Source organism: Artemia franciscana, chromosome 15, assembly GCF_032884065.1.
Source record: "Artemia franciscana chromosome 15, ASM3288406v1, whole genome shotgun sequence".
NCBI lineage: Eukaryota > Metazoa > Arthropoda > Branchiopoda > Anostraca > Artemiidae > Artemia > Artemia franciscana.
In genome coordinates this window covers 36,506,822-36,531,257 of record NC_088877.1, presented here as the reverse complement: position 1 = coordinate 36,531,257, position 24,436 = coordinate 36,506,822, and the positions used below count along the sequence as shown (strand labels likewise).

Genomic DNA, 24,436 nt, shown 5'->3' with positions numbered 1-24,436 from the left:
CGTTGACTTTGGGAAAATAATTAGCGTGGGAGGGGGCCTAGGTGCCCTCCAATTTTTTTCGTCACTGAAAGGGGGCACTAGAACTTTTCATTTCCGTTAGAATGAGCCCTCTTGCAACATTCTAGGACAACTGGGTCGATACGATCACCCCTGGGAAAAAAAACAAAACAAATAAACACGTATCCGTGATGTGCCTTCTAGCAAAAAATACAAAATTCCACATTTTTGTAGATAGGAGCTTGAAACTTCTACAGTAGGGTTCTCTGATACGTTGAATCGTTAAGATTCTATGACTTTTAGGGGGTGTTTCCCCCTATTTCCTAAATTAAGGTAAATTTTCTCAGGCTCGTAACTTGATGAAACTTATATATACGAAATCAGCAATAAAATGCGATTCTTTTGATGTAGCTATTGGTATTAAAATTCCATTTTTTAGAGTTTTGGTTACTATTGAGCCGGGTCGCTCCTTACTACAGTTCGTTATCACGAACTGTTTGATCAAGTGGCTAATATGTGGCCTTCGAATTGGTTAGACAAACTTGTTGATAATTTTGACTGTTTCATCTGGTGTTCCTTAGTGAAAGAAGATATACAAGACTCGTTTGCGCCACATCTGCTGAAATGTCTGTCGGAAATCGAGAAATAGATAATAAAGATCTTTGTTGAATTCGGCGTTTCGATCCCTGAGCTGTCGAAAGATTCATGTTAGGTTGATTGTTGATCTGCCAGGATTAAAGCTTGTCTTACTCTCCAATAGTAAAAGCAGTAATTGTTTGTATGTGTCAGAGTAAAATTTTTGTGAAGAGAACGTGACTGGTGGCTCATGAGCCACCAGTTTTGAACGACAGTTTCTGCATTCCTTTTTTTTCATTCTGTTTTTCGAATAGGAACAAGAGTAGCCTAGAACTATTGACTGGCTACATGACTGGTTTCCCGCAATGTAGAAGCAATGGTATGGTGCAGATCAAGTTTATCATTCGATCGGAGGCTGGAAAATTCAACAGGAACGGTGTCTGGACCTTGGGCTTTTCTTTGCTTATGTGACCTGATTGCTGATTCAGTTTCGTACTTGAATGGGGGGTGGTTGATTTCTTGGTCTTGTAGGGTGAACAGTTTCTGTATTTCTGGATCAACAGCTACGGGGAGGGTTAATTTTTCCTTGAAATGCTCTGTCCATCTATCAAATATCCTCTTTGAATTGCCAATCCTTTTTCCCTCCGTTTCCAGGATCACTGATATTTGTAGTTCTATTTGTGACTCAACTCTTGTATCGTTCCGAAAATTATTCAGCTATTCGTTTTCTTCAATGATAACCTGCATTCATTCTGTTTCTTCCTCAGGTGCTACACGAGAGTGCGCATGTCCTGTAGTGTCACAGTGGGGTTGATCTTTGCATAGTGGTAAGGAATTCGGAGTTGAATCTCAGCTATAGCAACTTACCGCTGGGCTCTGAATTCGATCACAGTGATGAAACTACACGAAAGTATCTCCATAATAATCCAAATAAGAAGAGAGTGGTTACGCATCGCCTTTCTGATCTTTGTACCACTCTTCTCCGGAAGAGCTTATAGGCATCTCAGCTGTTTCTGTCGGACTTGCTGCAGAAAATTTGCTTGCTCTCGCATAGTCTCATCTGTAATCAGTTATTTCTCATTAGTATTTTTTTTTTGTTTTTTTTTTTCATAAAACACGTCATTGACTGTCTTGATGACGTGACTTATTGAGATAATGAGTCTTTCTCGTGAGCAGTTGTCAAAGGGTGATTTGCCAGTAATTTTAGAAATTTGTTCGATCGAGATATAGGTCTGCCTTTTTTCACTATATCGCAATAGGTCTATCTGGAATCTTGGGGATTCTGTTGCTTTGGTAGTTTTTAATTTTTAATTTGAGTTTTGATCGTCACGATAGTGACGACCAAAACTCATATAGAGTCGAAATCTGCACCAGGTACTATTGTGCATATAATTAGTTGTGTTCTCGGTTTTACCTCATTCATTATGATTAGATCGTTTTCTTGACAAAATTCGAGCAATCTTTACCCTCAGCTATTGAGATCCCGATAACTATTAGGCCCCATTATATTGGACCTCTATTATCATCACCGACCTGGTGGTGAATTCCCACTCAGCACATCTTTCTTTGGCATTTGATAGATAAATCTCTGTAGTGCAAAATAGAATTCATCACGTTCTTCCTCATTTCTGTCTGAGCCAGGAGGGTAGACCTGGATATATTTGCCCCTCCCTCGAATTACAAGACATCTAGCTTTTTCAGAGACGGGACTAAAAGAGATTTTGTAGAAGCTGTTGATGCGGGAAATCCTACGCCTTGACTATGAACTCTGTCTTTTCAGCTGGATATAAAGAGGAGGCTCCACCGAGTTTCATTTAACTTGTTATGGGGAAGTGAGTCTCTGAAAGCCCAAAACAACCAATTTGTATCTCTGTAGCTATTAAAAAATGAGCTCCAGCCTTCCATTTTTTGCATGTGTGGGGATATTTAGTAAACAAACTATAGGATTTTCTTTGTTGGAATAATTGTTTGAATCTTTGTCCGTTTCGTCGGTCTAGGGTTTTCGATTAATTTGGACCCTGTATTGAGTACATCATGTCGTTTTTATCGTCATAGTTGTGCAAACTAGATTGTCCGTCGATCAGCCCAGGCGAGGTTGTAGAATTTTGAACAAAACTGAGGATTTTTTATGGTTTTCATTTGAGGTTTTTTTGGCTTATTGGGTGGTGGCGGCAGACCATTCCCCTTCACTCCCTTGAAGAGGTCGTTTTCGCAGCTGTCCTCTTTTAGGAAATCCTTCTTCAACGGTGTTGCGCTGCACAATGCTATTTTAACCATAATTGGAAGACTTGCTTGTAACTGGCGGGACATGTCTACACGCTGATAAGCCCTGTAAAATGTACATTCAAGTGAACTTCTTCCTTCTCTACCTGTGTTTGTGACCTCCAGGCAAGTGTGCCCCAGTTTCAGTTATTTATTTCCCAGGGACTGGATCTCTTTTGCCCCCTGCCCTCCTCTCTGTGGACGTATCCTGCATATCTCTAAGTCATTCCCCTCACCGCAGCCTGGGAATGCGCTGAGTGACCTAATTGAAGCTTTTTCTGCGGAGGCTTGAAATTAGTCCATTATTGGTGTGTTAGGCTTCGCCCTGAAGATACGTATTCTTTGTGACTCCATTTAACTAAAAACCAAATTTTTCAGTTTAACAAAGGTTTAATAGATACTTTTTATTCATGTTATTACAAAACTAGAAAACTTAGGACAACGAAAAAAAAAATTAAATCATAACCAGTAAAAAAAAAAAGATGCAAATATTTGCTCGAGACCTTCACTTAGCTGTTCTTAGTGCAGGGATATGAGTTGCCCCGTAACCGCTGCTTACGAAAAGACCTCGTCTATTTCAGTTTTTCTCTTTAAGTTTTTTTCGTTATCTTTTTCATTGACATTGACATGTGGACTTGCATATTTGAATTTTTCTTCTTCTTTTGTCTTTAAATGTTTTCATATTTTGTTATGTTTTGTCAGTTTCAGAAATTAGTTCTCTACTGTTTTGCTGCTTATAGTATCTTCCAGCTATTCTAGTTAACACGGTTATATTCTCCTATAAAGTGAACGTGGATACCCTAAATTCTAGGACTCTATTCTGGAATTTCATACCATTCTAAAATGTTATTTTTTTACTTTTTGTTGTTTTTTTTTGCCATTTTCTTTTTTTTTAACAATCTTATTTTAGAATCCTCTATAAGATAAATTCTAGGACACTGTTCTGGAATTACGTACTCTTTTAAAATTCAAGTTTTAATTTTATTTTTATGATGCTGTAATCTGGGAATTCTTGCATTCTCTATTGTTGTATGATTTTAAGTTCGTCACTTGATTTTGTGTGTGTGTTGTCTTATTCGTCTTTTTTATAGAAAAACAGCGTTGCACGATTGCAGGCATAATGAAAGAACTTCGAGAGGAATGTTTCATGAAGAAAAGTAGAAACGTGAAAATCTTGGAAATTATGGAGAATCTCTGCAGGCAGCTTCTAGGTAGGTGTTTGTTTTCTTCACATTTAATGTATATTTGGAGTTTATTATATAATTATGTTATATCTTTAATATCTATTTATGCATATTATATATATACATTACTATACATTCTATAATTTAAATGTTTCGCTATAACATCTACATTTTTTATTTTTTTTATTTTTTTTTTTTTTTTTTTTTTTTTTTTTTTTTTTTTTTTTTTTTTTTTTTTTTTTTTTTTTTTTTTTTTTTTTACTGACCACACCAGTATCAGATTGGTCGTTACAGAGCTGAAGAAAAAGAACGTTAAAAATAATATTGTATGTTGGCTATAGGGTTGGAAGGGTCTTATCCTTGAGAGCGGGAGGGGTCCTGGTTTGACCCCCCCTCCCCCAAAAAAATGTCCACCTTGTACAAAAGTAGCAGAAATGTATGGAAACAAATTTTTGTTGTTTTTGGAAAGGTTTCTGTTTTAAATCCTTCTCCAAAAACAACATAAAATAAAAAAAAAATAAAAAAAAAACAACATAAAAACAACATAAAAAAAAAAAAATAAACTCCTAGATACATTCTTTATGGTTGGTGACGAACATATGGAGCAAAACTAGTAGGTGCGGAATCTTTTCACGGAGAGTTTATGCATGTAGCATATTGATAGCTGTAATGTTAAAAAAATGTTTTTTTTACCTGGAAAAAATTATATTCTTTCCAAATTTCCAAGATTTGTTTTTTTTTTTTTTTTTCGTTTTCTTCTTTACTGCCTGACGTGGAAATCAGCTTTAGAAATGCCAAAGAAAACTAAAATGGCTGTTACATCTTTTCTTCTATCGATTTGCAGATGTGCAAGTTACAAATTGTAAGATTGTCTTATATAAAACACGAATTGTTGTAAAATTTCAGCAATGTAGTTTTTTAAGCATGATGATTTATTAGCAGTGTAAAAACACTTTTTTTATTAATTATATTATTTTAATCTTTAGCTAGTATTTAATTTTGTTTTCCGGCAGGGAAGGGGGGGGGGTAAGCCTTAGGTAAATCTTGTCCGTTGTTCTCCTATCAAGTAACAAGATACTATAACTTACAGCAAGACTGTAGACAATTTTCAAGAGGGGCTGTCAAGGGGGTTCTGTGATAAGTGTAGAAAACAAATATTTTTTCGCCAAAAACAGTATATCTTCAAATATCATATACTTTTCCTTGGTATTAGTTTTTCTTCATTTTCAACTATTCAAATTATAATTTGATAAACAGTACAACTACAATGGCAGCAACGCTTCAATATTGTAATCTGTTTCAGGTGACTCTTTTCAGAAGGGACGAGGGAGAAACTTTCAGATAAAGAATATTTTTTTGCAGGTTGAAGAAGTATTTTACTTCTGAAGTATTTGGTCAAGTAACTTCATATTTTTTAGCATTAAAACATTTTTCTAGAGTTTTATTTATTCTTCTTCTTCCTTTTTAGGTTTACAAATTACAAGTTGTAAAAGTGCCAAAGACAGAACTGGAATGGCTGTGACACTTCAGCAGTGCAATTTATTAACAAGAGAAATGGATCTGTCAGACCAGGAGTACCAAAAAGCTTTGGATACTATGCGGAGGTATTGATCATCTTACTTCCTTATTGTGTTGCGAGAGCAACACTGGTTTTGTCGTGTTTTTTTTTCTAGCACCCCGATTTCAGCTTATTACTAGAAAGTGGTAAGGTTCTAACCTCTGTGGTTCTTAAGAAAAGTGTGGACCTTGGGCCGGATTGACGAATATGACTGCATTTTGGAAAGCTTCGTAGAACTCTTGCCCGGGACCAAAAATCTATTGTTTCTACCCATTTCTGTTCATGATTTCAGCCGAGTTTATCATTCGTTTTTTGCACTTCGGATTGCGGTAGAGAAATGGTATCAGATTTGCCTCTTAACCTTTAAAAGTTCTCTCATTGCTAAATAAATTAGAGTTTATCATTTTCTCCTTTCTAAGTGATGACGTTAGAAACTTGGCCTACAGCAAAAATGTCAACTTTTGAACTAAGACAGATAGATGTGTTTGATGGCAGTCGATAGCTCTTGATCAGCTTATCAAATTATATGCCATCGATTTTTTGGTAGAAAAATTCCTTCACGAGATATATCAGTTTGAAAATTTAAAGGGGTTGATAACTTCAGTAGTAAGGTACACATTGAAACCAAAAATAGGCCGATACCAATTGTGAGACATATAAGGGAATTTTGAGTAACAATCGGCTGTTATCTCATAATCATGTTCGGCAATGAGGGGTTCGCAACTTTTGCTTGTTGGTGTACCTATTATTTGTTTCCGGTATATTTGATGGTAAGACCAATTTGGTTCCAGTGGTAAGACATGTAGGGGACTTTTAAGTAATAACCGGCTGTTAGACTACAATCATCTTCATCGATGAGGGATTTGCAAATTTTGTTTGTTGCAATGAGGGATTTGCAACTTTTGCGAGTTGGTCCTTACAGATTAACAACTTCAGCGTTTAATCGAAGCGAGGAAACAAAACCAAGTGCTGCTCTCACAACACTTTACTCGGCAAAGCCGAATAAAGGTTAACGCAACACCTCAGGTTGCCCGTGCAACGTAGATCTAGTCTTTTTATCCTTTAGGTTTTTATCTTTTTCTTTTATCTTTTTTTCTTTTATATATTTATATTTTTTTTGTCTTTTTTTCCATATAAGTACGAAATGAACCAGAATCTAAAATGAAATGCAAAGACAAGTTTAGAAAAATTATAAATCTGAAATAGAAATCTGAACAGAGAAAAAAATTTGACGATGAATATGTATTGTAATCAACATGAAATGCAGATTTTTCATGTCGATACTGCTATTAAATTCTGTTTTTTTTTATTCTTTAGGGTTCAGCTGGTATGAGTTACTCTTTACCTACAGCTCATCATGACGAAATGCTTCATCCAAACAATATATAATAAAGGATCCTGTATAAATGAACAAAATTGCCGATAATATTGCTATCCAAATGTTCAACTTTAACTAAAACTAGCCTATGACTAGCCTCTCTGGCTAAACATCTACCAATACTAATTAGATGATGCTTATGGACCAGTTGCAACTACCTCGTGATGTAGCTTTTTTTAATATGCAATTAGAAAATAAAAAATTCTTATGTAAGTGCAGGATTTTGACGTCTTTTTAAAATTTTAAAAAGTAAGATTTAAATACTCTAAACTAAAACAAAATGAAAAAAAATATAAATTTTACACAAAACACTTAAATAGTAATATTTTTCTTAGCTTTGAATTCTTTGCTGCAAACCGTACTCGCAGCTTCTTACATTTCTGAATTGCTTCTGGTAGAGAACCTCTTGGGCGGGGAAAATTCACCAAAAGTCCCTTAATTCTTTAAAATGAATATATATAAAAATTCACCTATAATTCATTTTTCTATCTCCATTCCTGACTCTGGTAATGTCGGGCCTGTATTCCCTAAAAGACATAAGTAGGACGCTAGATCTTACTTCCTGCCACATTTGGGTCCTCAAGATCCTACAGTTTCAAAGATTTTCAATTTCTCAAAATAATTCACATACTAAATTACGCATCTTTAAGTTTTTTATGACACTTGGTATTAACCAAGGGCCATATAGCGATCGCAAATTCTGTCGGTCTGTCTGTCTGTCCCGGTTTTGCTAGTTTAGGCACTTCCATATAAGCTAGGACGAGGAAATTTGGCAGGCGTATCAGGGACCAGACCAGACTAAATTAGAAATAGTCGTTTCCCCTATTTGACCATTTGGGGAGGGGGGAGTGGGAAGACGGTTAATTCGGAAAAATTAGAAAAAATGGGGTATTTTTAACTTACGAACGGGTGATCGGATCTTAATGGAATTTGATATTTGGAAAGATATTGTGTCTCAGAGCTGTTATTTTAAATCCCGACCGAATCCTATGACAATGGGAGGAGTTGGAGGAGGAAACCTAAAATCTTTGAAAATGCTTTGAGTAGAGGGATCAGGATGAAACTTGGTGGGGAAAATAAGCAGAATTCTAGATGCGTGATTGACATAGCAGGAACAGATCTGCTCACTTTGGGGGAGTTGGGGGTTTGTTAATTCTGAAAAATTAGAAAAAATGAGGTATTTTTAATTTACGAAGGAGTGATCGGATCTTCATGAAATTTCATATTTAGAATGATCTTGTAACTTACATCTCTTATTTCAAATCCCGCCCGGATCCGGTGTCATTTGGGGGGAGTTGGGGCGGGGAACCAGAAATCTTGGAGAAGGCTTAGAGTGGACAAATCAGGATGAAACTTGGTGGGAAGAATAAGCACAAGTCCAAGATATGTTTCTGACATAACTGGACCGGATTTGCTCTCTTTGGGGAAGCTGGGGGGGGGGGTAATTCGGAAAAATTAGAAAGATAAGGTATTTGTAATTTACGAATGGGTGATCAGATTTTATTGAAATTTGATATTTAGAAGGATCTTATGCTTCAGAGATCTTATTCTAAATCCCAACCAGATCCGGTGACCTTGGGGGGAGTTGGGGGGGGGGAACCGGAAGTCTTGGAAAACGTGAAAATTGAGGTATCTTTATCTTACTTATGGGTAATCGGATCTTAATGAAACTTGATATCTAGAAATTTTTTATGTCTCAGATGCTTCATTTTCAATTTGAATTGAATCCGGGGACATAGGGGGGTTGGAGAGGGGAAACTGAAATCTTGGAAGCCGGAAATTTTGTAAAACGCTTAGAGTGGATATATCGGGATCAAACTTGATGGGAAGAATAAGAATAAGTTCTAGATAAGTGATTGACATAATAGGAATGGATCCAGTCTCTTTAGGGGAGTTGGGGGGGGGTGGTAATTCGAATTTTTTTCTAATAAAGTGAGGTATTTTTAACTTAAGAACGGGTGACCACATCATAATGAAATTTATATATAGAAGGAACTCATGTCTCAGTGCTCTTATTTTAAATCCCAACCAGATCTGGTGACATTTGGGAGAGTTGGAGGGGGAAACCGGAAATCTTGGAAAACGCTTAGAGTGGAGAGATCGAGATGAAACTTGGTGGGTAGAATAAGCAAATGTCTAGATACGTGATTGACGTAACCGGATCGTATCCGCTCTCTTTTGGGGAGTTAGGGGGGCTCCAGTGCTTTGGCGAGTTTGGTGCTACTGGACGTGCTGGGACGATGGAAGTTGGTTGGCGTGTCAGGGACCTGCACGAATAGACTTGATAAAGTCGGTTTCCCCGATTTGACCATCTTCGGGGCTGAAGGGGGAGGAAAAATTAGAAAGAATTAGGTATTTTTAACTTACGAGTGGGTAATCGGATTTAATGAATTTTGATATTTAGAAGGACCTTGTGTCTCACAGCTATTATTTTAAATCCCGACCGCCATTTAGCCTCTGATTTTCCTTTTAAATCAATCTGTTGATTCTTAGAATTTTGCTAGAGCTTATGCCAGCTCTTGTTGTTGTCTTTTTTTAATATATCTATTTTTAGTTACGGTGGTTCGAAAATCATTGTATAATATCCCCACTCAAGCTGAGTATAGTAGATCTATCGGTCCATTCTGTTTTTTAGCATTTCGTTTTATCCTCAAAGTAAGTAGTAACTTTGTACTTTCAAAATATCTCCTTTTAGAAATACTTAGAAAATGAAGCTTTTCATATCAAAATTGCTTTGTCATATGTTGAAGGCATATACATAAACTTTAAAAGTGGTTTTCACCTTTGTCTGTGCTGCCCGGAAGTCAGTTTTCGGAAGTTAGGTAGCAAATTACCTGATTATAGCCAAAGTGGGCAGGAGACTAGTCAATCCGGCAACATCGTCAAGAAATAATTTTAAAATGGAGGAACTGAGAGTTTACATCCTTATTTATCACAGTCTACGAAATAGTATTAACTTAGTTGAAAGCGATCTCTTCCATGTTTTTTTCATATCTTCCTATTTCAACGGATAATTTTAGAAAAAAGTGAGGGTTTCGATGAATCATAATTTAAAATGTAGTACTTTTTAAGAACCAACGCTGATTGGAGCGCAAATAGTTCCCCCTTGTGGGAATTTTGTGCCTCTGGGCTCTCCTAAGGCCTGATATTGCTTGGGAGGGAAATTTTTAAATGAAAATTTATGTCACAAAGTTCTAAAGGTATACGAAAACAAGCTATGCGGAAAACATGGTCCTTGAATGATTGTTTCACTTACATATATTGTTCATTTTAAAAATAGCAAACTATGCAATAAATAGCAAATAAACGATAATAAAAAGGATAAGGTAAAAATTCTTCAGTGTCATTGATGGTATATGGGACGTCGAGAAATATAGACGTTTCACTTGCCGGTTTTTTTATGTAGGGACAGGGAGCAAGCATTTCAACCAGCCTTGCGGTAGCTCGGACTAAATCCCAGGCCAGGTACTGGCAAACCACTGCGCTACCGCAATATCATAAACAATGTCTTAAACAATTCTAAAATATCTCAAATGTCTTAATCACAAATAAATCTCATTAAGATGAACCGAAAGTGATATAAATTAGCATTTCAACATACATACGTATCCTTCCTCTCTCCTTTGGGGGCTGTAGTTACGAGTACCCGTTACTGAAAAACTACATTGAAAAATTTAAAAAACAGTTTTTTCCTGAAAGTTTAAGCAGCATTCTTTTCTTTCAATAACACTTAAAAGAAAGAAGCAAAAATTAAGTGTTTTATAAGTGTATTTTGTTTCAAATTGATCGCTTGAATTGAAAGCCTCGATGATTTGGTTTGTATTCTATATATTTCAGAGGAAGTATTTGAAGGAAAAAAATACTGAGGAAATTTAGGTGCATGTTAGGCTGGAATTTTGAGACCTCTTTTTTGCTCGGCAGTTTCATATAAGTTAAACTAAAACTATGAGTTCTGCTGATAACTCATCGCCGCAACAAGCATTGTATTCTAGTACTGCAGCGCTCATTCCAGCACTTAAGGGTAAAATATGTATGCATGCCCCTTCCCCAATCTGTTCAGAGGTTCGCCTTTACTCCCTCTCGTAAAGTTCCAATTTCTTTTAGATAATTTTTTGTGTCATTTCCCCACTCAAGTCGAGGAAATCCTTCTTTTCCTTTGACCTCAGATGGATTTCCAAAAAGCACAATTTTTTGGCGACCTATCATAAATATCTGAACAAAATTTGTTGCTTCCCTCCCCTCGCCCCCCTCCATTTACCACTAGCTTGTGAATTTTGATAAATGCTCGCCAAAAAGAAAATATAATTTTCTCTAATATCGTCTTTTGTTTTTATCTCAGTTTGTATAGGCTAAAATTTAGTCCTGCCTAGATCTCTAGTTACATAGATTGTCAATTCTTGCATCGTTTTGCTTCAGCGAGGTGTAATGTCACTTTTATCCTAAATGTGGCTACGAAGCATCAGTTCTAAGGAGGGAGTTCAAATTATTTGTTGATTTTTCGCCGTTACTTTCACGTTACTCACTTTACTTTCATATATTTTATTTCGAACTTTGCAGATGCCAAGAAATTGGTCTATTTTTTTTGTTTTCATCTCTTATGTAAATTGTTTTAATTTTTTTCTCTCTCTTTAATTACATTGTCTTTATTACAGTGAAGGAGTCAGAATTGAAAATTGTGCCAAAAATATAGACGTTCGAAAATTTGCTTTTTCATGGCTACAACTAGTGACATTTCCGCACAAATACCGACCTCCTCCTGGTTCTTACGGCCAAGTCCAGTCCTAAATTTCTGTTCCTGTAGAATATCTTTCATTTTGTCTGCTGTATATTTTCTAATTATTTGTTTCCAAGGTTTAAGCAGAAGTAGATAAGTCATTTCTTCCCCATCAACGAGCTTGTTTACCGTACTTAGGGTTGTAAGGGTAGCAGCTTTTAACCCGATGGAAGATTTCTTTTGAACTTTATATGTAGGATAAAAACGATTTTTGATTAAGTCCAATTCTAACTGTTTTGGGTTAGAATCTCTCTCTCTCTCTCTCTCTCTCTCTCTCTCTCTCTCTCTCTCTCTCTCTCTCTCTCTCCTCTCTCTCTCTCTCTCTCTCTCTCCTCTCTCTCTCTCTCTCTCTCTCTCTCTCTCTCTCTCTCTCTCTCTCTCTCTCTCTCTCTCTCTCTCTCTCTCTCTCTCTCTCTCTCTCTCTCTCCTCTCTCTCTCTTCTCTCTCTCTCCTCTCTCTCTCTCTCTCTCTCTCTCTCCTCTCCCCAAAAAGATTTGGAATCTCCACTTTGTCACTTAGATGTCATGTTATAAGCTCTACTTAATTTATACTTGAATACTTGGGGTAATTCATAGGCATTTATTATTTTTAATGACTATATGATTGAAAATCATTAATAAAAATGATACTACCAAAAAAAGTATTTTTATCTATCCTGTCGATTTTTCTTCCTTTTTCTGAAATGATTCCTTGATAGGCTTAATCTAGTTCAAGGTTTCCTTTTAATTTGATATGGTGACTTTCCTATACTACCTCTTTGTTGACACATATTTTTTTCTTTATTTTTACTTCAAAACTTTTAATTCGCTTTTAATTAATCAAAAACTTTTGTTTCTATTCATAATTTATGGACTGTCTTGATATCGCTATTTTTAGTCTTGTCGATTTTCATATCCTCTTTTTTAAACCCCTTGAAAGGAGGATTTTACCTTATTCCATTTTTCCTTTTACTTTGTTCTGGTAACTTTCCTGCTACTTCATTTCTAATCCTCTTTTTCATTTCTACTCCTACTTCATTTCCACTTAAAAGTTAGTCTAGTCCACATGTCACAATATTATTCAGTGGTCATTTTGTTTGTTGTATCAGATTTTTTTTTGTCATAATTCTAAAAAATGTGACAGAAACCATTAAAAGATGTAAAAGAAAATTAAAACTAAGTTCACTTTTTATAAAAAGCCTTTTCATTTTTTTTTTTTTTTATCGTGCAGGGATTCTACTTAATATTTAGTTAAAAACTTAGGCTGGACTGTCTAGGCATCATTTTTTTTGGGGTCACCAGCCCCGCCCTGTTGATTTATTTTTACTTAATTTTTTTTTTAGCAAATAATGGTCCTTTTTGCTGTATAGCAAGCAATTATAGAAAAATTCGTGTTCTTTTTGTTTAATATTTAGTGTAGATCCTGTGTTTCATGTTATATCTTTGCCTTTATTGTTCTTCAACCAGTGGTATGGGATGCTATGCTCTTTTTTCTATGTAAATATGAAGTACTTTTTTCATATACGTTTGTTAATTTGTTATTCAATTATATTTCATGACTATCTTCGCTAAGTGCCAAACTTATTTTATTCGTTAACTAGTATAATGTGTTTATTTAGAGTTGACCCCTTTATAATTGAATAGCTTGAGGACTGAGGGGTGCTTTTAGAAATAGACAGGGCTAACTAACTCTAAAATCACAAGCTTCACTATTTTTTGGCTCTCTCCCACTTAGTTGATTTGTAATGGAGGTGTACTTTAAACTATAATTTTGTATATTAAATTCACCCGGGGTGTAAAAAGAAAAATGTAGGAATATAGCTTATTTTTATTTCATTTTTGTGGGAAATCACTATTATTGACACGCTAGAATCTGGTGTGTGTTGTTGATATTGTCTTGGATCATAATATCAATATTGTTTATGTGGCGGGGGGGGGAGATAAATTTTCTTAGAACGAGAGGGGGTGGGTCAGGACATAAACAAAGTACATTTTTAAGGCCAGCACTCTCTCCGGAGTGGTATAATTTGGTCCAGTTTAGGGGTGGTGGGACACCCCTCTGTAGAAGTATGAATGAAAGTAATATACTTCAACAGGGATGTTGGCAGAGAAAAGGCAATTAAAATCTTTCATATAGGGTGCTCAGAAGCCAAATGCAATTCATTATTTGCTATTATTTTCGTCTAAAAATGACTGCATTACCCAAGCTGTTTATTGTCTGGAGTTTTGGAACGTAAATAGTAATAAATAAGTAATTGCTATTAATGATAATTGTCTTAGTAATGCCTAGAAATTTAGAAATCAAAGGATTACGGGAGATTAGAAGCCCTGAGCTGCCATCCCAACCCCCTTGTGTACATCTGCTGGGTACTTAATCGAACATTTAGTAGACAATTGAATAAAAAAGAAGACCTTCCAGAATTTTAAGGGTCGTCCCTCAATTAACATTTGTTTCAACAATCATGAAACTAGCCTTTTATGAGACCGCTTTATTCTTACTTGCTAAGGTGAATTCAGTTTTCTGAATAATTTATTTGGCTTCTCAAAATTTGAACTTGATAAGTTCGAAATTGAAAGCATTTATTTGCATTTTTGTGTTTGCCAACTTTTTAAGTATGAAAGATGTATTTAAAAAACCAAACTTTGTGAATGACCGTTGATCATTGACTAACCATAAGCCTTTTTTAACAGGGTTAATTTGAAACTAAAGATCCGTTTCGTTATTGTGTTCACTGAATTGCAGAGCGTAAAAGATGCATCCAAAAAATCATTCTTTTTTAAATTTAAAGGGAGTCATATACAATACTTGCCTAAGTAAATATTCTAAATGTCAGTAATATCAGATGTAAGAGATTACAATAATTTTTACTAAGGAATTTAACACTTTTTATTTTTTTACTAAGGAATCATCCCTGCCCCTCTCCTTTTTTTTTCTCTAGAAACGCATTGTCTGAGTAAACATATGTTAATGAAAACTGGCTCAATTCAATAAGCTTAAACATATGTTTCTTAAGGTTAAAAGAAATGCTTGAATTTATTTTGACACCTAACAGTGCAGTATAGGTTAGTTCAGTTTTTTCTGTCTTTTTCTCTATTAGTACATATACTTTTCTTTTCTAGTATGTACTCCTACTTATCTAGTATGCACTTCGTCACCTTACTTTATTGTGCGGAAGCATTTTATGTTGTCGTTCGGACTATATTCTAATATGCTCCACAAGCTGGCTGCTAAGAAATTTGACCAAATGCACAATGAAAAAAAATCTTGGATAAAATTCGTTCTCGGATTGAAAAATCGCTGCATATTACCGGTTCAAAAAAGGTGCCACATGCCTGCCTTTGTACTAAAGTTTATTGCGTGAGGATGCTGGGGGTGCTGGGGGGGAGGGTAGATGAAGGGCCGACTTTATTCTTCTAATAAATATTTTGAACCTTTGTCCTAAATCTGTATTTTTCTTAGAATGGATTCTTGTGGAAAAATCAGAAACATGTAATAATTGTGGCTGTGTTGGCAATCATGACTATAATACTCAAGTCGATGAAAAAACACAATATTATTCAGAAAATGATTGAAATTGTTCACATATTTTTTTTAATAAGTAATACTTTACAGAGCGTTACATGGGGTGATTTCCCCCCTAAAACTCGAGAAGAATTTAGGATTTGAAGAGAATTTCATATCAAACCGTTTTCCTCTACAAAAATTTCTTGATCGCTCTCCTTTGTGATTCAGAAAAACTTTCATTAGATGATGAATAGCTCATCATGTTGCATCCACATAATGACATATATATTCTTATTTGACGTTTTGTAGGCTCTTACGATAGTAATAAAAGAGAAAAATACTCATGGCGAAGAAATTACACTCAGTGAGAAGTACAGGAACACTGTAAGGGTCAATGAAATAAATATTTATTACTTTTGCAGCCACGTGGGGTACTATACGTTGGTGAATAATGAATCAAATAGGTTTAGTTAAAATTGACCTACTTCTTAGAAGGAAGAGGGTGAAATTTTACTTGAGATTTCCTGGGATAAAAGAATATTAATAAGAGACTATAGTAAGTTTTCTTCTTAAAAATTTGGGTAAAGATTCTAAGAATTTGTAACCCAAACTGATGCAAAGATAGGCATATCCCATCTTTTAAAATCGGTACGCATTTGGCATAGACAAAGTTACATAACACGGATGTCCAGCTGAGTAATATGTTGGTAGCTGATGAGTTTCGTGCGTGTACTTGTCTATCTTCAGTTTCTTCCAAAAATATTTTTATGAATGTTGCCTGTTAAAAGGAAACTTATTCGGATTGTTTGATCTTTTCAAAAAAGTAGAAATTCAAGAAGATCAAATATAACTTTAGAAATGACCCTAAGTTTTGTTAGGATTCGTTTTGAGTTCTAAACCTATGATCGTTTAATAATTATTGTTTAATAAACATGAATAGATGAGTTAAAAATTTTGTTTGATACACTCGGTTGAACTGATCGGTTTATTGATCATTCAATATTCAAGGAAAGAATTTTCAAATATATAACGAATATATTCAATGGACGCCTAATGCCTGACACTTTTTCTTTAACATTCAGGATAGGCTCGTTGGACATCGGTATGGCATACTTTTTGTCTGTGGCATATGCTATGAATATATTTGTCTAGTCAGGTGAGCTTTAACGCTTGTTTGTGATTTTCCTAGTTTTGGCTTGGCACAAGTATTTTGTACATTTTTGAATCATAATTAAAATTTTATTATTCTGTTTTGTTGTGAATTTTTTGTTGTTCACCCTTTTCATTTGTCAAAAACAGGGGATTTTTTCCCCCAAATTAAAGGAAAATGAGGCTCTTCTAAATATCACTTTCTTTTTTCTAAATCTATGGCGAGTCACTATCTACCAAGAGTTGTAAGTGAGGATAACACACTTAAACATATATTCAGAATCGCCTAAAACACAGTCCCATTATAGGCTAAAACATCATTAGCCTTTATTGCCAGTCACAAACCAGCAAAAATAAATCTGCCTGAATAATACTCCTCCTCTCCTTGGGGAGTGTCTTCCTCAAAGCTGACGTCTTCAGCTTTTTCAATCTTCCCCCCAACCTAATTACAGAGGTGTAGTTAACCATGGGACAGGGGGGTTACTGCCCCTTGGCGACCTTGGTTTACCCCCTCTCAGACCTCAGTTTGACCCCCAGCTGAAATTTAGTTGCTTCTAAAATCTTGTCAAACTAATTTGAGTTTTATTAACTCATATCTCAGTGGTAGGAAAAATAAAATTAGGCGATATAGAATTTAATCTCTCGGGCAGGAAGGATGGGATTCATAGACAGGGACTAGGATTCATAATGAATAAGGGAGTCAGTAAGTCTTGTTTAGGTTGGGAAAGTACTAATAATTGGATGCTAGCGGCTTACTTTATGACAAAAAAATGAAGGGTATTAGTGTTAGTGGTATATGTCTCTGTAGAAGCGATTAATGGAGATAGTGATGAATTATACTTACAACAACAGGGTTAAATAAACAGGGTCCCAGATAGAAATACGACATTATTTTAGGAGATTTAAGGGCCGAGGTTGATAGGAATAGGGATAGAAGGTATCCTGGCAAATGTAAATCTGGTGTAGGAAAAGAAGACATTAATGGTTACAGACTGCTGCAATTTTGTAGATGTAGCAAGTTATAACCAATACGATTTGGTCACAAAATGACCCATAAGTTAACATGGTATTCACACGATGGTAAGACAGCTAACCTGATTGACTATGTTATTGTAAACCGAAGTCTGGCAGGAGCAATACAAGATTCTAGGGTATAGAGGAGTTCATCTTTAACTTGTTTGGAGAAATGTTCTTCAGAAGTGAAGAGAGTGTTGCTCATCAATTTCAGCAAAATTATTGATAAAACGTTGGTAATATGTTGCCATCCCAATAAAAGAATGAATTTCTTTCTTGGACAAAGGTAGGGGAAAATATTGAACGGCCTGGACCTTGATTTCCAATGGAGAAATTTATTCAATTCCAGTGCACTTACCCAGGTAACGAAACTCGTTCTGAGCCAATTTAATATTTCTAGGTTGGATCCTCAATCCTGCATCTTGTATGCTCTCAAGCGTTCTTTTATCATGTACTAGGTGCTCCTCCCAAGAGTCACTAAAGATGACAATATCATTCATATAGGCACGAGCGAATGCCTCACAGGGCTCTAAAACCTTATCCATTCGACTCCGGAAGGTTACGTGAGCACCATGCAAGCCAAATGGCATGAACAGAAATTGATAGAGCCCGGAAGACGTCTGGAATATCATCTTTCCCCGGCCACCTTTCTCCAATTTCATCTGCCAGCACCCTCTAACCAAGTCTAGGATACCAAGTATTTTCTTGCTGCCAACTCTCTTGAAGAGCTCGTCTATACGACGTGAAGGATATGTATCAAAACGAGATATAGTGTTAAGGCCATGAAAACTAAGACAGAAACGTAGTGATGCGTCCGCTTTTCGACTATGATAACTGTAGAGTACAATGGACTAGAATATGGTTTGATAATGCTCAAGTCGAGCATACGGTTGATTTTCTGCTCAGTGGCTACCAGTCGGCTATGTGGGATGCGATATGGCCTCTGCTTCAGAGGTCATAACTCACCTAATTTAATCTGATGTTTTATGATTTTGGTTCTTCCCGGTGTAGCTGAAAAAATTTCTTGGAAATCCTGGAGTAAACGTTAAAGCTCCTCCTTTCTCTTTTGACCCAGGTGAGTTACTGATTTACACAGACCAGAACAAAATTCGCTGTCACAACCCTTCATGTGTTCAAATACGTTCAGATTTCTGTCAACGGCTGTCATTGAAGTTTCCAGCCGTCTCCTCTCGGATCGCCGCCAAAGGTTGATGTGAAGTACTCTGTATTTCTTCCTCGCTTCTGGCATCTCAATTTCGTAATTGATTCTGCAAATTTTCTGCAAGACTTTGAAGGGGCCTTGCCACCGCATTTCCATCTTTTTGTCACCTGCTAGCAGAAGCACTAAGACTTCGTATCCCACCTGAAGCTAACGAGGCTTTGTACGACGGTCTTATTTTGTTGGTTTATTTTGCTTATTTTGTTGGATCGCTTACTTTTGTCCAGTTTTTTTTTAAGCTTCCCTCATCACTTTTTCAATGCGATATCGTGCTTGCTACAGTTCAACAGTTAGTCGATTTTGTCTTAGAGCCGTTAGCTCTGCCTCCCACTCTTCTTTTAGGAGTTTGAAGGGGCTGAACCCCCAGGAAGACTGAACTGTTTCGCGATACGTGAACAAAATGTAGGGGATGTACCAGTTCCAGTCTTTTAAAAGAAATGTGACTGAAGATTAATTTAGTAGTATTAGATATTTCTTTAGTTTTTCTTTTGCGGCAGTATTCAAAGTGGTCTTTTAAAATTATTTGAGAAAAAAATACTAAGGTGCATCAGAAATGGCTTATATTTTATTAATGCTTGATTATTTCCGCTTCAAAAACAAAAAACAGTTTCAATTCAAAAGCATAAAGAAATGAAGACGGGGGTTTAAGTTTTGCAATGAAGATTAAAAACTTGAAGGGAGAATTTTTTATTCTTCACTGTGATTGCATAAAAAATATTTTTAAAAATGTAGTGTAACAACTGCCCATCCCCTCAAAGTGTTGCTGTTGATAGTGAAATAAATGAACCCCGCTTTGAAAAGAGGTATTCCTATAAAAAGTTACGTTTTCATGTTTATGGACTCTCCAAAATATTTTTGTCTTGTGCCAACCAGTGTTGCCAGATGTAGCATAATTATGTGGGACGCAGCATAATTAGGAACCAAAAGCATCCAAACATAATCCTCCTTAAGATAGCATAATCTAAGACGATGTAGAACAACTCAAAACGTCACATTAGTAAAACTAACACCAAAGATGGTTTATCGAGTCTTTTGACCAAACTAAAGTAAAATTTTCAGCACAGCGACAGAATACAAACCATCTGTTTTTTTGTTTTTTTGTTCTGATCCTGCGGTCTATGGTCTATGGCAAAGAAAAGCGCACGCAAGATATTTGAATTTAAATGCATGTGGTGATTGATTGGATTGAATTGGTGAAGATGATTGTTTGATGAAACTTTGAGATTTAGAGGGGTTTCATGTTGTTGTTGTTGGTGGTGAATGGTGAAAAAAGTTTACTGTGCATTTAGGCCTAGCCCTTTCAACCATAGGCAATGGTTCATGGTTCAAGAATTGGTTGATAGGTACTACACACCAGCTAGACACCAAACTATCGCCGAAACTCTAAAAAAATTTGTGAAAAGAATCTATGGTGAGAGCTACATTGCCTTCCATGAGGATACCTCTCTCAGGAAATTATGTTGTTACAAATACGTCTCTAAAGACAATCAGATCAAGCTCCACAATTCCGAGAACCTCTACGTAGCCACCCCACCCCTGGTCAAGAAGTCGAATCCGAAAGCGAAGATAAAGAAGATCATTGAATATGTACCATATTTTTTCCTTCTTTTTTTAATGTATATGAGGTAAAATTTTGATGATGATGTAAGACACTATGTTTTTGAAATGCCGCCAACTGCTTCGAGAAGAAAGAGGACTTGCGAAAAAAGACGAAAAACGTGAACCCAATTCTGAACCAAGATTCTTCCCCTGGACATAAAAAAGAGCCTTTTTACTTATTTTCTATGCTATTTTACCTTTTTCTTTGCTTCCTTTGTTTATACCCCGCTTTTGTTCCCTTAGCTGGCTAAATACAAATTATTAGGCTATTATTATTCTATTCAGAACCTTTCAAACAGTTCGTGGTAACGAACTGTAGTAAGGAACGACCCGGCTCAATAGTAACCAAACCTCTAAAAATGGAATTTGATACCAATAGCTAGATCAAAGGAATCATATTCTAATGCTGATTTTAATCAAGTTTAGTTATACCCATCAAAACTTACGAGCCTGAGAAAGTTTGCCTTATTTTAGAAAATAGGGAGAAACGCCCCGTAAAAGTCATAGAATCCTAACGAAAATCACACCGTCAGATTCAGCTTATCAGAGAACTCTATTGTAGGAGTTTCAAGATCCTATCTACAAAAATGTTGAATTTTGTATTTTTTGCCATTAGGCAGATCACGGATGCGTGTTTATTTGTTTGGGTTGTTTTTTTTTCCACGGGTGATCGTATCGACCCAGTGGTCCTAGAATGTTGCGAGAGGGCTCTGTCTAACGGAAGTGAAAAGTTCTAGTGCCCTTTTAAAGTGATCAAAAAAATTGAAGGGTACCTAGGCCCCCTCCCATGCTAATTATTTTCCCAAAGTCAATAGGTTAAATTTTTGAGATAGCCCTTTTATTCAACATAGTCGAAAAACCTTATAACTGTGTCTTTGGAGACGACTTACTCCCCCACGTCCCCGTGGGAGGGGTTACAAGTTACTAACTTTTATTTTTAGCACTGGATAAATCATCAGAGTTATTTGTTTAAGTGGGGTTTTTGACTTCCATCCTAAGTTATTTTGTTACAGGCTGGCTTCCCATAATGATAATTGTAAGCATGAAAGTGTAACAATTCTAGGCCATAAACCTAAGATTTATTGTGCTGCACATAAAGAGTGCATGTCCAAGTCCTGGAAGCCACATAATAGGATCTAGTCTAGCACAAAGCCTCTATATCAACAGGATATTCTGGTGGCATTTGATGTCTGATCGTAAAACAGCTTAGGCACTTTGAAGAAAAGTCTTTTTTGGTCCTGGACCTGCATGGGTGGGTCGTTTTCTTTTTTTTTAATGCAAAGAAGTTTTCAATGGTCTAAATAATATGGAGAAGGCGAAGGATAAGCTATACAGGCAACAAGAAGGGCTTTTGATGTGGAAGGATACTTCGACGTTATGACATAGAGTTCTAAGGGCTTTGAAAACTTACCTTTTGAAGTTGAGAAAAGGAAATTAAGATACATAAAATTTCGAATAGGAATAAATCCTTTTATTTGATAGTAGTAGTAACATTCACAAAATATACTAGATATCTCTATCACATGTACAGTGACCGTCATAAGCAGAAATTACCTACGTCATAGTAGTAACTAGGATGATTTCTATATACAGTTTCAGAAATCAACACACGTGATCCCAGATAGATAGAAATTTTAATCTTTCTATAGGACTTTAATTCCTCGGCTCTTGGTTTTCTTGGTTTTAATTCCTCGGATTTGGTTTTTGAAAGGAAAAGAACAATGTCAATGAACTTCTACAATTTTATATGTATAATAATGTAGTTATAAAAAATAAAATGAACCATAGTCTTCATGTGATGATAGGTTTTGCATTAGAAGTTTCCAAGTCATAGATTTTAAAAATAAGGTAAGTAGGGAAGAAGGCGCGGAAGTATTAACGTGAAATGGAGGCTATGGATAAAACTGCTGAGGATCTGAAAGTCGGACCCAAAATGGTACCTTGTTTTATCGACATGTTCAGGAATTGATGAAAAGTAGTCAATCAGGACTAGTCCCAGTTAGATATTGGAGCGGAGCCTTAAGAAGAATTTGTTAATAAGAGAGGGCCAAAACATTTTTGGAATATGCTAAACCGTGGTAAAGTTGTTGGAAATGTCAAAGTTTTGAAAATATAGAAGTGAAGGAAGATTTATTTAATGGGAAAAAATTTGGAAATGGTACTGAAAGAATTGAAAAATACTATGGTTTAATTTCGGCACTAGGCTATACGAAAAGTGTGGTTCAATCCTACTTTCTAGGGCTATAATGAGAGAAAGGTTGAGATGGCTAGGGCACGCTCTGCGTGCTTTTTGGCCAACCGTCTAGGTCTAAACAAAAAGCAGGTCGTCCTCTTTTGGGATGGGAGAATGTCATAAAGAAAGATTTTAAGAAAATGTGAACTTCCTGAGAGGTTTACAAGATTGTTGCGTTTTACTGCTTTCCATAAAAGTCGCCTATTCTTGGTATTTACGTAATTGAGGCGTTTTATAGAATAAAAAATAGATAGAAATACGTATAAATAGATAAATAGATTGATATACATAGATATGGATAGATAGATATAAATAGATCAATAGATATAAACAGATATACGTATTCACCAATTAGCTCAAGAATACATCTAAACAATAAAAGACAAATGCGTCACCACCCTCTGCAGCGTTACCAAGTGCAGGAAATACTAGAAAAATCAATGTATTTCCATTCCTATAGCTCGTTTTCTATTGTAAGCATACCGATCTCATACAGTTAAAGATAAGAATATGCAGGAGGAGGAATCTCCCCCTAATCTTGGTCCAAGGAACCCCATTAAAGCTTGCAAGTTGAACCTAAAGAATCACTTTCTCATGAACACTTATGAATGTTATTTCCTCATTGTTTAAATGTTTTTAACGGGGGTTCGCAAGGTAGTCTAATTAAATAGGTCGTTTCAGTCACGTAAAACAGTTCAGAAGAAGAAACCCCACACGAGTGAATTTTTTAAAGCATGGAGAACCAGCCCCAGGAAAACTTAAAACTTGCGCTTAAAAGTAACTTTGCATATACCACCCTTCACTTATAAAGGTTATTTCTTCCAAAATTTTAGACGTTTTTAACGGGGCTCCACAAGGTAGTCTAATTGGATACAATTTTTTGTCCCATTAAACAAATTAAAGAATAAATTCACAACAGGCGAATATCTTTTTTTTACAATATGAAGCACCAGCCCCACGAAAACTTAAAACTTGGGCTTAAAAAAAACACTTACTGTGTACCTTCCTCCACTTATGAAGATCATTTTTCCAAAAGCTTACAGGTTTTTAATGGGGCTTCACGTGGTAGTTTAATGAGGTCACAGCTTTTTCAGTCACGTTAAATTATTTAGAAGTAGAAATTAGACAAAAGAGAATTCTTTTTTGCAACGTAATATTTAAAATATCTTCTTTCTAGCTGTACATAAGTGAAAACAAAAAGTCCAACTTTTTTGGACATTTTATATATATATATATAACGGCCGACTACTACAATAAATCAACATCCCCGGGCCAGAGAGTACTCAGGGTCCCCGGTAAGATATTTGCCAGGCCCACATAGGTTTGCTTAAAATAACTTAGAAAATTAACAACATATTATAGAATTATTTCAACATAACTACCTAATAACATTATCTTATGCTATTTTATTTCATGCAATGCAATACCGTGTGGTAGCTTAGAATGGAATGATATTTTAAAAATGTATTTTTTACATTGTTTTAAATATCTCTATTAGAGGTAAATTAGCTTCTAAGCTTCTGTACCCTCCTGACAAAGGCCCATTCTAAACAAGTAGTAAAACAGTTATGAATGGTTCGCAGGAGAATGGTTCAACCCTATTTAATTTCAGAAATAAGTCTTCTCTTGTCAAGTGACCAAAACCCTTAGTAGTTTCGTTGGATAATTCATTATTCTTTTATTCTTAATTCCTTTTTCTATCAATTCTTTGTATTTTATTTAGTTTCTATCTATTTTATTGTATTCTTTTCTATTCTTATCCAATTTTTTTTCTATTTCACCCAGTCCTACGCTATTAGAATATTTACTACTAGGTTGTTTAGTGAACATTTATAACAACGACTATAAACACATTAGTTATGTTAATTATAAGGAATGGGCTGAACCAAAGAGCTTTTAATCAGACTGGAGTATCGACAACAGTAAATATGAAACGTTAATTTTTTGAATTGGTTCAGGGGTAACTAGAATGAACATGCATATTTTTAAAAATTAGGATATTTAGCAATT

The 24,436-nt window shown here is 35.6% G+C and overlaps 1 protein-coding gene and 1 long non-coding RNA gene across 2 annotated transcripts in view; one reads left to right on the top strand and one right to left on the bottom strand.

Moving 5' to 3' along the window:
* LOC136036422 (uncharacterized) overlaps window positions 1-4,419 on the bottom strand; it is a 59,388-nt gene extending 54,969 nt beyond the window's left edge. The window contains exon 1 of the long non-coding RNA XR_010619723.1: window positions 4,189-4,419. This is a non-coding gene — a long non-coding RNA (uncharacterized LOC136036422). The remainder of the gene's footprint in view (window positions 1-4,188) is intronic.
* Window positions 1-12,030, top strand: part of LOC136036417 (inositol polyphosphate 4-phosphatase type II-like) — a 46,665-nt gene extending 34,635 nt beyond the window's left edge. The window contains exons 7-9 of the mRNA XM_065718634.1: window positions 3,927-4,046; window positions 5,488-5,623; window positions 11,608-12,030. Of these exons, the coding sequence (XP_065574706.1) occupies window positions 3,927-4,046; window positions 5,488-5,623; window positions 11,608-11,740 (389 nt within the window). The 3' untranslated portion in view covers window positions 11,741-12,030. The remainder of the gene's footprint in view (window positions 1-3,926; window positions 4,047-5,487; window positions 5,624-11,607) is intronic.
* Window positions 12,031-24,436: the final 12,406 nt, after the last annotated feature.